Raw genomic sequence first — 14,660 nt, 5'->3', positions numbered from 1 at the left:
ACACACACTTGAAAAAATATTTACAGTGACTAGGAAAAGGAGAAATGACTTCCGTTCTCTCAGTACAGCCTAAGTGTACAAAGTGGCTTCAAAACAAAGTTTGTAGATCACGTTTTTTTCTTGAACATTTGAAAGTAGGTTTGATGACCGTGAACCAAATTACTGAAAGCCCCTCCAGCTGGGGTGCTTACGTCATTGAACAGCTGGCTTGGCCACCTTGCTCTGGTGCCTACTCACAAGAGCCCAGATGGAGCCAATAGCAGGGGATGAAACAGAGAGGGCAAAGGGTGTTTTAATTCAACAGAACTCGCTGAAGTCTTTCCACTTGAGAGAGGGAAGGGGTGTAGTAGGGACCTGATGAAATTCACAAGAAAATTAATAAAAGTCTGAACACTGACTCCAAACTAGAGTCAGAACTTTAAAACCGAGAAGGGGGTATGAAAAATATCCAACCCAGTGACTCATGCAGATAACAATACTGCTGCTCAGAATAACAGGCACGACCCAGATGTGGGTACAACTGGTCCTATCACAAGGTGCTCCCCGACATGCATCTGGCTCAAGCCATCCGTGACTCAGGTTACCCTAGAGTGGACGGCAGGAGTTAGAATTCCTCCCTCAAAGAACACCATTCAATAGAAATAAAATACAAACCATCTTAAGTCTGCTGGTCACATTAAAATAGTTTAAAAAAAAAAAAAAAAGAAGTAAAGCTTTCCTTAACCCAGTTTTTTTCCAAAATCTTTCATTTCAACAAACCATCAGTATAAAAATTATTGTACTTTTTTTTATACTCTTCAAAATCTGGCATTTATTGTACATTTGTAGTGTACCTCAGTTTCGACTAGCCACATTTCCAGTGCCCAGCAGCCACATGTGGTAGCAGCTCTCATACTGGAAAGCACAGGTTTAGAATTTGAAGGTTCAAGGGAGCTGCCAGCAGACAGGTGCTCAGCATTTTCTATAGATGCAGCTGGGCACAATGCTTACGAATACTTGTAAAGCAAGTGTGATGACGCATGCCTATGATCTCAGCCCTTCAGAGGTAAAAACAGGAAGATGAGCAGTCCAAGGCCACCTTGAACTAGGAAGTGAATTCATTAGCCAGCCTGGGCTACACAAGACTTGTCTCAAAAAAGTAACGTTTTTTTCTAATTTGCTATTAATGTCTTGAATCCTCTAAAACTGCCTTGGTGTGGCATAATCAGAAATCATGAAAATGTATCTCAACCTACAGCTTTGAGCTCCCACCTGATGAGCCTGTACCACTCCCTGCATTTGCTCTTATAACTCCACTTTCACAAAACGCTTCCTTCAAAGGCCCAGCCCAGATGCCAGCACACGCAAATATTGTGATTGTGTCAGTGGGGGAAGAAGCCACAGCAAGTGATGGAGGTCAAGGCACAACTTACAGTCTGCTCTCCTCTGTGTTCATGTGGACTCCAGGGATCGAACTCAGGTTGCCAGGCTTGCACAGCGAACACCGTTGACCCACAGACCCACCTTTTTAACTCATCTACTCACAGCTCTCCTCATGGCTGTTGATGAGCCCAGTGGACACTGTCACTGACTGTGCTCAGACATGGATAGTATTGTGTTCCTACCTCTTTTTTTTTTCTGTCTTAATTTCTTATCATCTAAAATTTTCTATTTTTTGTTGATATAATGGTGTGCATATTTTGTGTGTTACAGCCTATTTCAGCACATGTCAAATCAAACCAGCTGACATGTCTATCACCTCAAACATTCCTTTGTATTAAGAACATTCCAAATCCCCTCCACTAGCTAATGTGAAACATACAATTAAATGTCGCCTATGAACCACAATATGACTGGCTCAGCCAAATAACCTAAATGGTGTAATAGTGGCACTATTATTCTGGGGATAACCAATCGCTGTTTACTTGGCTGGAGAAACTCAACCCCAGTTGCTATAGCTACAATACAACCTCTACACCTGGCTCAGGAAGTATTTCAAAAGATGGAGCAGAAAGATTTTAAGAACCAGAGAACCAGGATGCCTGCTGCTGGTGTCTTCTACACAAGACAGTGATGCTGTAGCCATGAAATCTAAATAGCATGGCTGGCCAGACAAGACTTGCATAAGGACACTGCCAGTCAGCATGCCAATTCAGACAGGTGAAATTTCACAAGGTCTCACCCCTAGAGAAAGAGCCACAGGTGCTCAGGGGGAAACCAGTCTTCTCCATGGACAACCCCCCTGAGAGGTTATCCAGTTGTAAATAGCCAGCCATAAACAAATATACATATAAGCAATACTTAAATACTTAGTGGACTCAATAGTGTGTGTGTGTGTGTGTGTGTGTGTGTGTGTGTGTGTGTGTGTGTGTTGTGGTTTATTTGAAGCAGGGGTTATTTGCAGGCCAGGGTGCCCTTGAACTTATGGCAGTCCCACTGCTTTTCAGTAGGATAATTAGGAGATCCCTCCAATGTGCTAGGACCACAGGCATGAGTCGCCAGCTCTAAGCCCTGACCTGAACCATCAGTTCAAACACAGCTAAACTGTAATCTCAATCAGTGATGCAAATTTGCCTTTGAGCTCACACTTTGTTCTTGTAAAGATCTGGGCTCCATGGCCCTCCCCAGATAAAGTGGCCTTTTGAGTTCACAGCATTAAAATAGAATTTCTTTTTTGTTGATCATTTGGCTTTTGGGTTGGTTTGGGGTTTTTGTTTGGTTGATTGGTTTGGTTTTTGCTCATTTGTATGTTTTTTGAGACAGAGTTTCTCTGTGTAGGCTTGGCTGTCCTGGACTCGCTTTGTAGACCGGGCTGGCCTTGAACTCACAGATATCTGCCTGCCTCTGCCTCCCTGAGTGCTGAAACTACAGGTGTGCACTACCATACCCAGCTAAAATAACAGAGTTTCTAAAGGACCTAGAAAGTACTCTGAAGCCCATGATGTTTTGGAAGTTTGGGGCAAGTGGTTCGCTTTATTTGAAGAGCTGAGTGACTATAGCAAAACATTAGACACCTACCCAATATCTATGTACTTGGCTTCCTTGGTAAGTGTGTGTGTGTTTGTGTATGTATGTGTGTGTATGTGTGTGTGATTTATTTATTTTATGAGTATATATATATATATATATATAGATATAGATATAGATATAGATATAGATATAGATATATAGATATAGTATATATATGTCTGTGTGATTTATTTTATGTATATGAATGCTCTATCTGCATTACACCTACATGCCAGAAGAGGGGATCAGATCACATTATAGATGGTTGTGAGCCAGGTTTCTAGCATTTGAACTCAGGATCTCTAGAAGAACAGACAGTGCTCTTAACCACTGTGCCATCTCTCCATGCCCCAGCTGTGCCAATTAGAAAGTCTAGCATGGTATGCACTTGTGAGGTCTCCTCATAGGATGGACAGGGTAACTGGTTAGAGGAGACTGTTCTATCCTAGTAGTACAATGAGCACACACACACACACACACACACACACGTACATGCGCACACATACAAATATAATCGTCATCCTGTGTGATGAGGCAAAACATTAAAAGACAACAAAACAAGACCGGAGGATGCTGGGTTCCTGACACTGTAAGCCACCCTACTGTCCCTGTGCTTCCTGTGCCTCCCTTAAGTGACAAATAACTTCTATCTTGTTAAACCACTATTATTTTTGGTCTTCTGAAATATGCAATAAACTTTATCCTAAATATTACGATAATATAAGCAGCTGTAAAGCAGAGATGATTCTGAAGGACAGTCCTGGTTAAAGGCAGACACCCATGGCCTATCATGAGGAACTAAACAGGAGAGCGGATATTATGTCTCACATTCTTTAAAAAGTGTAAACACACACACACACACACACACACACACACACACACACACACACACACGGATATTTATGAGCTTTATCACAAAAGATGCATAAAATGCTTCACAAGGAGCCAGGGTATCTCAGTAACAGAGCATTTTCCCAGCAAGCCCAAGGACCCAGTTGATTCGCCACACTAGAAAAAAAAAGTGAGAAACTATTTGAACTTTTAATTCTGGAACTTTATTTCCCTTTAAAAATGTGTGTGCCCATTTGTGCCCCAGCACTTGTGTGGGGGTCAAAGGACAAGTTTTAGGAGTCACGTTCGTCCTTTCCACCTGTGGGTGCCATGGATCAGGTCACCAGCTTGAAAGCAAATGCTTTCACGTCCAAGCCGTCTCACTGCTCCTCCTTTAGTTGTTGTTTTTTAAATCCCAGTGCAATTTCCTACAGTGTTTGAAGTGATACTGATGAAGGATTTGGGCCCATTGGTCTTTTCTGTTTCTGGTTTTGTTTTCCATTTTCTTATGTGTGGGATACAGTCCACATGTATGTGCGCGCATCTGGAGGCCTGGAGTTGACATCATGTCAGTCACGCCTCCATCCCTTTCTACCTTATTTACTGAGCCAACGTCTCTCAGCCAAACCCGAAGGTCCCCAGTGCACAGCGAGTCACTTCTTAGTCTTGCTCTGGGCATCTCCTGCCTGCTGCCTTCTGAGGTTGGGACTGTAGAGGGCAGAGCACGACAGCGTTTGAACGGGTTCTGGAGCGCCAAGCTGCAGTCATCATGTGTGTGCACTACAAGCACCTAGCAACCAACAGACTAAAATAGCTGTTCATGTATTCACTCAAATATTAAGTGAGACCCTACTGTATACCACTGTTCTAAGAGACAGAGATACAGAATTAAAAAAAAAAACTAAATTGAAATGCATGCAAATAACAAGGAGTTTTGAAATCAAGAAAGAAATGGTAGTGTGAAACCGAGAGCACAAAGGGTGTCAGAACTCAGTAGATACCTTTGGCAGGCCACATGCCTCAGAGCTGAGGGACAGGCAAGGAGAGAACCAGACCACAGAAAGGGGGCAAGACCATAATGGAGCTGGAGAAATAGTTCCAGGTCTCATGACTTCCTACTTCCTGTGAGACCATCACAGAAATCTCCCTTGACCTAAACTCTGCGAGACACTGGAGGAAGGTCACCCAACCACGAGGGGACAGGGAAGGCCCAGCTGTGGGAAGGCACCTTTTCAAGAACAGATTCAGGAGCGCCTAGTCTGTGTCTCACACTGAGGAACTGGTCATCAGCCAACCTGATGGCTCACCTGAGTCAGTGCAGCAACTGTATTCCTGAATGAACGGCCCCATTAGTTTGGATGTAAATCTGCTTCATTTGAAGTAATTTCTTCCCTAGACAGAATTGAATCCATCTTTATTGCCTACCATTTTTCATCCATGAGAGAGAATAAAATTAACATGCAAACAAGATTACATTAAAGCCACTTTGTGTGTCTACAGAAATAAACATTATGACTTATTTTGTTAATTTTGTTAGTGTTAATCCACATTCAGAAAACACAAGAATCTCCACAGTTATGTGGAGAGCGGGGACTGACTCTGACATGAACTCTGGTGCCCCACATTTGACCACCTCCCCTTGGTGGGGCATCCTGATGCCACTCAAGGAAGGAATAAGCAGGCTACCAAGATGAGACTTGATAGCCTATGACCATATAGTGGGGGAGGAGGTCTCCCTCGGTCTTAGACCTAGGGGAGGGGAATAGGGTGAAAGAAGGAGGGAGGGAGGAACAGGAGGATACAAGTGATGGGATAACAATGGGGTTGAAATCTGAATCAATTAATTAAATAAAAATAAAAGCGGGGGGGGGGGGACATTAAACAGGAAAAAAAAACCTCAGAAAACAAGAAAAATAGCAGCAAAACTGCAAAAGACAAAAGGGGCTTTCAAAACTCATTCAAATGCCCCAAATCATCACAAGCAAAGAAAAAAATACTCCCAAAATGACTTTGGATTTTAAGCAAAGGGAGTCTCCATGCTTCTGAGATTACAACGTCGGCTGAAACTGAAAACTTGACTAGCTATACCCCAGACACCGCAGAGGTGAAATAAGCAGCCGAAGCAGCCCCGAGTTACAAGATGTGGCAAATGGGAAGCTGCAGATGCTTTTTGGCTTTGTGCAACCTCCAGAGACCCCAGGTGGAAACTGTGAAGTAATAGACCTGATTTGGCGTTTGAGACTGCGAGGCGTACACAGAATGAACTGGAACAAACATCAGGGAAAACTGAGACTTCGCTGGTGTGATTCCCCAAGTGGACGCCCTCTGCCTACTAAAACAGCTGTGGGAGTCCTGGCATCCTCACACTCGTTCATGACCAGAGCTAGAATTTCCTCCTGTGACTTTCATCATTTCAAAGAGCGTGCTCACCTTCCAAAGACTTGAAGCCTCTTAAAGAGGGTTTTTAAATTTCTTTTTTACCGAGAAAATAAAACAATAAAAGTCTATGACGTAGTAAATCCATTTCACTATTGTGCTCCTTACTGTTTCGGCAGCCAACGTGTCAGGCTGTGGTTGGTTCCCCAGCACAGGGCCCTGCTATGTCATCAGGGTTGAAAGCGACCCTCTTCATGCTTCTGAATGTGCCTCTGTATAAAGCTCACTTCTGGAGTTAGCTAAAGCTGACCCTGGGGATGCTGACTGTGTCTTTGTTGCCTCTGGTTCTCAACAAACTCCCCTTTAAACCAAGGCCACACTGCTAGAAAGTCCAGTCTTTAACACAGCAACAAGGCTGGAAGCAAAAGGATTCAGAACACCCAGAAACACTCAAGTCATTCCCAAGGCCTCCTATATAAATGCATTTGTACTTTTTGTGTAGAAGCATGCTCTGCTTAGCTGGCTTTTCAGACAGAAGCACTTTAGAACAGGGGCTGCCGGCTGAGAAGAGTGACACACCCCTGAGCCCTCGGTGGAAATTGGTCCAGAAGGTCAGTCTCGGCTAACAGTGAGTTTAAGAGCAGCCTGAGCCATGAAACCTATACCCCCCCAAAATAGGAGGTTTGGTCAAAAGCAGTGACAAACCAAGTTTGGTGGCTCATGCCTGTAATCCCAGCACTGGGAAGCAGAAGGATCGCAAATGTTGAAGTCTAGCCTGAGCTACATAGTGAGACCCTCTTAGAAAAAAAAAAAAAAAAAAAGACAAAGATCCTGATGGGCAAACAGTGCAAGAGCTGCGCAGACACAGGAGAAGGGATCAGGAAGGCGACCAAAGCAACCACGCAGGAAGAGGAAGGCCACCAGGAGGTGGGGTGAACACGACCACAGAACATCACACTCATAGGTGAAACTGACAGAATCAAAGGTTCATAATTCTGTCCAAAAATTCAGTATACATACACGGCTGTTTGGGGAAACTTTCAGTGTGATTTTCGGGATCCATGAGGATAGGAAGGCTTCCTTCTTGTAAGACGACAGAAAGGAGACCTTTCAATTAGACCCAATTACAGCGGCTGCTACCGAATGACAGGCCTGGCACCACACACCAGGCTCTGCTGTGTAATTTACATGTATCACCTTACATAATCTCTGTCAAATATTAAGGAACTCTCAAAAACGTTACAAAGAACAGCTCACGCCTGCTTATGCTTTATTGCCCTGTGGCGGCCTGCGCTGCTCTACCTGTTTTGCACACCCAGACAGTTAATCCCTCTTAAAACAGAACTAGGTCTTCCACCTCTCCTAATAGCACCATGAAGCACCAGTTCTCTCAGCAAACACATGTCTTCTGTTTTCGAGGTTATTTTGTTAATCCTCTTATGGGATTAGCATCCTGTTTCCTAAGGTGTGGTCTGATGCCCCAAGGCTTCAGGGATAATTGGTCAAGCCCTCAGATGCCTAGGCCTCAGGAACATGGAATCAAGGAATATGGATTCAGGGCCCAGAAATCTGTGGCCTTCAGGTATGGATGTTCCTTCTTAGGGACATTTAAGGCTGGGGATACTGGACCTTCAAGCATTCATGTGCTGGCCAAGTCTACCATCATCACACAAGGAACAGTCAAATAGATGCACTCTCCAGATTAAAGCCATAAATATGTGACCACCAAATTGGTACAGGTTGGAACGAATCTGGCCCAGCCGTCCTTGGCGCTCCCTCCAGAGACATTAGGCAACAAACGCACGTGTGAAGGTCAGAGGACAACTTGCAATGCAACCATTGCAATGCAACTCTCTCCTGTCATGTAGGTCCCAGGAGTCAAAGTCAGGTGTTCAAGTTCAGTAACAAGTGCCTCTTCATCCTCTGAACTCCTCCCCCTAACCCCAACAGACATTTTGGTTGTCATAATCGGATGGACGTCACTAGCATCCAATGACAAGAATATGTAGCTAAGCATCCTGGCAGAACTAAGTGCACAGTCAGACCCCAAGGACGGAAGTGTCCATGTGTGCTGCACGTGAGGACCTTTGTTGAAACCTGCCATTTGTCTAAGTGGTATAAAATTAAACATAAACAAAAAATGCCCTTTTTGTTTTGTTTTATTGTTTCCCTTGAGACAAGGTTTCTCTTTGTACCCTTGGCTGTCCTGAACTCACTTTGGAGACCAGGCTGGCCTCGAACTCAGAGAGATCCACCTGCCTCTGCCTCCCCGAGAGCTGGGCTTACAGGTGTGCACCACTGCACCTGGCTTCTGATGTCCTCCTGGTTCATGGATTCCCAGTTCTAATCCTGTGGTGGAGAGGGACCCATCTCTCTCTACAGAGACACAGGGAGACGCTGCAGCTGTGGAGTGTCAGCATGGAAACCAGACGGGACCAGTTTCAAGTCCCTCTGTCAATTATAATACACTAATCATAAGAAAAGGAACAGGGGCTGGCCTGTAGCTCAGCAGGTAAAAATGCTTATGGCCAAGGCTGAAAACCGGAGCTCAGTCCTCAGAACCCACATGGTGAAAGGAGAGAACTGACTCCAGCAAGTTACCCTCTGACCCCCACGTGCTTAGTGTAGCACACGTGCTCACACACACACATACATGCACGCACAAAATAACAGATAATAAATGTAACAATAAAATAACACATTTTAAGTAGAATGACAGTGGTTGTGTAAGGACAACTGGTTGTGTAGCCATCACCCAGAGATGGCTGCAGCTACAGAACCCTCAGAGCAGAGCAGCAGCAGCCGCCACCCTCTGGCTCACTGGCTAGACTCACTTCTCTAGGCTTACCAGAATGTCTGCAAAATGCACTACTGCCTTCTCTTTGTTTACACCTGCTGAAACGAGTCGCTGTCCATTTCACTTACTTGAACTACATTATCAAAAAAAAAAAAAAGTTGTAGGACCATTCATTTGTACCAGCACCACAACTTCCTTTCATGGTTGGAACCTTTGGTCATATATATTTGAAACACCTTCACCCTAATCTCTGTGCAGCTCCTTGAGGAATAACACCTTCCTCAGATGTGCTGGGCCCTAAATGCTGACTAATTGCTCGTTTTAGAAAATTTAAGGTAAACCTATAAAAATAAAATTCAAGAAAACTTCTGAACCAGAGAGGTTTTGTTAGACTGGAGGAACGAGCAATGGTTGGCTGAGAAAATGCTGCCACCTTGTGGCCAATGTAAGAACTTGTCCTTTAATGGCTGGTTCCCAGCAGAGTGGCCTTTTTAATAAAAGCTTTCCCCACCCATGAGATCCATGTACTACCACTGAAATCCTGTTGAAGAAGTCAGCACAGTGACACACGCCCAGTCTCAGCGTTGGGAAGATGGAGGCAGGGGAACCACAATCTCAGGGCTAGCCTGAACTACATCACAAAACTCAAAAGCCAAAGAAAAGCTGGGCATAGAGGTTCAGGCCTGTGATCCCAGGACTCAGGAAATGGAGACAGAAAGAAAAGGATTCCTTCAAAGTCACACACAGTATGTCCCAGGCCATTCGGAACTGCATGACACTGTGTCTTTAAAAAGGAAAGAAAGGAAAGAAAGGTGGGAGGAGGAGGGGCTAAAGATGAGAAAAATATTAAATTTCGTGCTAATAAACGTCGGCTTCCTTCCTAACCTACAAGTCCTGGTTTTCAGAAGCAATCTGGATTAAAAATAAAAAAGTGGGGTCTGCAGAGGAGAGCCAGAAGTGGCCACGTGACGTCCTCAGACACTCTAGTCTCCCCTCCTCGGCTGGAAGCTCTCACATGGCCCAGTGGGCTCACCACACAGGCCTTTCCTCCAGATCCTGCCTTGCTTCTCCTTAGGTTAGAAATGTCCAAAACTCTATAGCCCTCTAGATCTCGAGAAGCCGACAGAATGCATCTGCCCAGGCGCCTCTGCGTGGATCTGACTGGGCTAGGGCCGCAAGTGCAGACTTGTCCAACAGAACTTTCTGCAGTGGCGGACACAGTCCACTTCCTCAGTACAGGATGACAAGCACTTAACTCATGTTTGTGGTTTTTATTTGTGTGTGCGAGAGTGTTTTTGCCTGTGTGTATCTCTGCGCACTGGCTGGTCATGTAGGTGCATGCCTTTAATTCCAGAACTCAAGAGATAGAGACGAGATGATTTTTAAATTTGAAGCCAGCCTGGTCTACAGAAAAAATTCCAGGACAGCTAGAACTACATAGAAAAAAAAATCTTGAAAACAAAACAACCAAAAAAAAAAAGTTAAATAGTATGTGTGTGTGTGTGTTTTCATGTGTGTGTTTTCATGTGCATATCTGGTACCCACAAAGGCCTATAACTGCAGTTACAGATGGTTATAAGCTGCCATGTGGGTACTGGGAACTGAACCTGGGTCTTTTGAAGGAGCAGCCAGTGTTCTTGGCCCCTAAAATAGTTTCCCAGACTTCAAGTGGTTTTTGAACATCCAAAATGTGATTGAGGCAACTGAGAACTAAAGTTTTCGTGTCACTTAATTGGAATCCACTGCAGTAAAATGACTCGTGTGGCTACCGTTATAGACAGCACCACTGCAGACTGTGTGACACTAACCTACTCCAACATATTGCTTCCCCAGACCGACCCATCCACCGTCTCACGAAGGTATGTTGTGGGCAGTAAACGGAATAGTAGCGCACAGCACGCAGCACAGAGCGTGGCCTTCCCAGCGCACACCGTCAAGCTGGCCGGGACAATAACTAGAAGACCAGAGCACAGGAAACGGGGTCCCATCTCTGTGCTGGAGAGCGACAGGGCGAGCCTAAAGGGAGCCACACAGCTTGACTGGACCTTGAGGTTAGGAGGCAGCAGGAGGCTCCGAAGCATTTTAGAAAGGGAAGAGCGGCAAGAGTAAGGAACCAGCAAGGAAGACCAGAACGTCTGCTGGACACTCTGAGGTGCTCCATTGAAATCACAAGAGAAAACCCTAGAAAGACTACACGTCAGGAGGGGAAGCCGGCCAACATGGGGATCAGAGCAGATGCCCTTGACAAACTGTAAAGGGATAGAACAGGCAGAGGTGGCAAGAGAGGAGCAGCAGACAGACTTTATGTGCAGTGGAAGGAGCAACTCTGCAGGGTGAAGGGGAAAGAGAATCCAAGACCACACCAGACAGGAAGTGAGGTGGCTGCTTCCCGTTCATTCTCTGCCCCTCCTGTGACTGTCCCTGCCTTCCAATCTAGGCTGCACTCTGGGCAAAGATGGAACTCAAAGACTCCAACCCCAAAGCTGAGAGCAGAGGAGGAGCCAGGGGGCGAGGCCAAAGGCCCCAAGAGGAAGCGAGTCTTCAAACAAAAACTGAATTTTTCACTAATGTGAAAAATTAGCCCTGAACACTGGTGCAGTTTCACCTGACAGATTAACAGCATCAGCAAAGACACCTGTTTACAAGTTCCCCTGTCAACTCTAATTAGCACCCAGGGCCACAGTCGGCTCACTGAGTCCTGAATTTTCAATGGTTTCTGATTTCAGAGTATCCTCTTGTTCTTTCAAGTATAACGATGTTATTTTATGTAACACCCTTTGCAGTTCTCAGGATACTAAGAGAGTAAGAGTCCATGTGGAGAGAGAGGACATATACATTAGCCTTTTATTTGTAACTGTCCTGTGAGGGGAGCACTCAGAAGGAACTCTTAGTGGAGAAAAGGTAAGTTGCCTATCCAAGATCCCATAGGCAGTGACAACCCCAGAGGGATGAGCCTTCCCCCCTCCCCCCCCACCCCCCACCTCCCCCCACCCCCCCCCGGCCACCAGAAGCCCCAGAATTTCAGAGGCCAGAGAATTTCAGAGCCCAGCCCCTTCTGCACTGCTTCTCTGCTAGCCCTGCCTGGTGTGGTCCTGCAGCTCTCTGGTTGTCCTGGGAAAGCAGAGAGAATGCCATCTCAGAGAAATCTCTCTCCAAAACGCCGCCTTCACTGGCCTTCACCTCAGCGCGGTCCTGAAGGCAAGTGGCAGGAAGGTCCCCTGCCAAGTTTGGGCTGAAAGCTACAAAGTCCTTTCCCCTGTGACCGCTGCTCAACACTGCAACAACAGGTACCGGTGCCGGGTGCTTCCCAAGGACCGATTTCCCTAAGTGAGAAACTCCCACGAAAGAACTCTCCCCAATCCTAAGAACTGCAGCAGAGGAAACAAGACTGCCCTCAACCTGCCAGGGCTTGGACCTCGTCTGACCGCATGTAGACGAGGCTAGACCAGGCCCACTCTCAAGGATCCTGAATCTACCCTGCAGGAACACAAGAAGATGCTTGAACAGCGCCGACTCAACACGTGTGCATCAAATACCAATCAACAACGCTACAGCCTAAATACCCGACTCCAGCGTGATGCTGCCTGGGGAAGCAGCGGGTGAAGACTCAACCTGTCTTCTTTCCAGAAACAAATGGCTTGGCTCCCTAGGGAGTGTGAAAATCGGGGTTCCCCTTCCCAGATTGCCCTTGGGGCGACTACCTTACCCGCAGGAGCACAGATCGCAGATGCACTTCCTGTTCACCATCGTTCACCTCGGGGCTTCGACCACCTTAGTCTCCTGGAGGACCCCAACGGCTTGGGACGGCGACCACACTTGTACAGTACCTTGGCCGATGCTATATTTGCTCAGAAGAAAACTTAGGTGGCCCTTAAATTCTGTAGTCTATTCCCTTCCTGAAGCTGGCCTTGGGCAAACAAGCAGCACCCAGCCCAACAGAGCGCCAGGCTGGCTCAAGTCTGCATGCGGCCCCACATCCTGACTGAGTCCTCCATGACCTTCAGGGCATCTTGAGGTGGCAATGACATCACAACTGCTCCCTGTGAGGTCAGACCTCACCCACTTCTTCATCTGGCAGACCCACCACAGGGACTCTCTCAGTGGACCTTGGAAATAAGATGGCGTATATGTTGGGAGGCTTTGGAAAGCCTGAGTTAACCTATACTACGGTTACATAACGTCAAGTGGCACTTGCCATCTCTAGGACACATTGTGCTCCTTAAGGAAATGCATGCCCTGCCCTCCAGAATGTGGACCCTGGGTCCTATTTCCAGATCTTCCTGGAAAATCTGAGTATCCTTTACACAGAGCCTGTACTGCAAGGACCACAGCATTGAAGATTCTGCTTCGCCCTCTTATCTCTCTCCCCTAACAGCGAACATGGTCCTGAAAACCACTGCACACCTCTGCCCGGAAATGCCCTGTATCAAATAACCCCAGGTCTGAGCACATGATGGCTCAGGCCTCCGATCCCTGCACACAGACTGAGACAGGAGGATTGCCGAAAGCTCAAGGCCAGCCTGGGCTGCAGAGTGAGTCTTCAGTCTATTTCAAAGAAACAAAAACAAAACTATTCTTGGAATCATGTTTTCACAAGATAGCAGCAGCTTCTGATGATAAAGCAAGGTCAAGGGCCCTGCTCTAGAGCTGGGCCTGGCAGCACGTGCCTAAAATCCCAGCAGCTGGGACAACAAGGCAGGAAGATCACAAGTTCTGAACCAGCCTAGGCTACAAAGCATTTCCCTTTCACAAAATACACAGTAGGATACAGTGTACTGCTATAGCAGAATGTTTAGATTTAAACATTACTGTTTCCTTGTTGTTGTTTCTCTATATTTTCAGGTTCTGGGTACAGAAAGCCATGTGTGCTGTGACTCATATGGAGCTCAGAGGACGCCTGTAGAAGTTGGCTCCCTCTTTCTAGCATGTGGGTCCGAAGGCTGGATGGAATTCAGATAATCAGACTGGGCTACAAGTGTCCGAGGAGTCGTGAACTGCCCTCAGTGTTGAACTGTCATGTGCTCTGTTTTAGTTTTTTGCTTCCAGTGCAGACTGAAACAAAAGTCAGCAAACCATTGCTGGCTGTCCAAATTCAATTGGTAGCTGGTTGGTAGAGCCATGGAGCTAAGAATGCTTGACATGTTTAAATGGTTGAAAAATTAAAATAGTACATCAACTGTGAAACATAAAATTCTAATTTCACTGTCTATAACGATTTGAATTTTGTCACATTCTACAGTAACATTCCTGATTTTGCCTCTTTGCCCACAGAAGCTAAAATATTTACTATGTAACTATTTACAGTTTTCCAACATCTGCTGCCTACGTGCAGGGGGCCTAGGACCAGTCCATGCATGTCCTTTGCTTGTTGGCTCAGTCTCTGTGAGCCCCCATGGGCCCAGGTTAGTTCACCCTGTAGGTCTTCCTGTAGAGTCCTTGGCCCCTCCGGCTCCCTCAATTGCTCCCCCAACTCTTCCATAGGACTCCTTAAGCTCTTCTAGTGCTTGGCTGTGGGTCTCTGCATCCATCAGCTGTTGGGTGAAACCTCTCAGAGGACAGTTATGCTACATTCGTGTCTACAATCATAGTAGAGTAACATTCCTAGTGTGAGGGATTGGTTCTCTCCCATGGGATGGGGCTCAAGTAAGGCCAGTCATCGGTTGGCCAT

At 46.1% G+C, this 14,660-nt stretch overlaps 1 protein-coding gene across 2 annotated transcripts in view; it reads right to left on the bottom strand.

Moving 5' to 3' along the window:
• LOC311605154 (stabilizer of axonemal microtubules 1-like) overlaps positions 1 to 12,996 on the bottom strand; it is a 37,792-nt gene extending 24,796 nt beyond the window's left edge. For both annotated transcript variants that reach the window (XM_084795481.1, XM_084795482.1), the window contains exon 1: positions 12,699 to 12,996. In XM_084795481.1, the coding sequence (XP_084651607.1) occupies positions 12,699 to 12,739 (41 nt within the window). In that variant the 5' untranslated portion in view covers positions 12,740 to 12,996. The remainder of the gene's footprint in view (positions 1 to 12,698) is intronic.
• Positions 12,997 to 14,660: the final 1,664 nt, after the last annotated feature.

The sequence above is a fragment of the Acomys minous genome (genome assembly GCF_964271855.1).
Source record: "Acomys minous genome assembly, chromosome: 1".
NCBI classification, from domain to species: domain Eukaryota; kingdom Metazoa; phylum Chordata; class Mammalia; order Rodentia; family Muridae; genus Acomys; species Acomys minous.
Note: the sequence above shows the minus strand (reverse complement) of the source record. Positions and strands in the feature narration are given on the sequence as shown.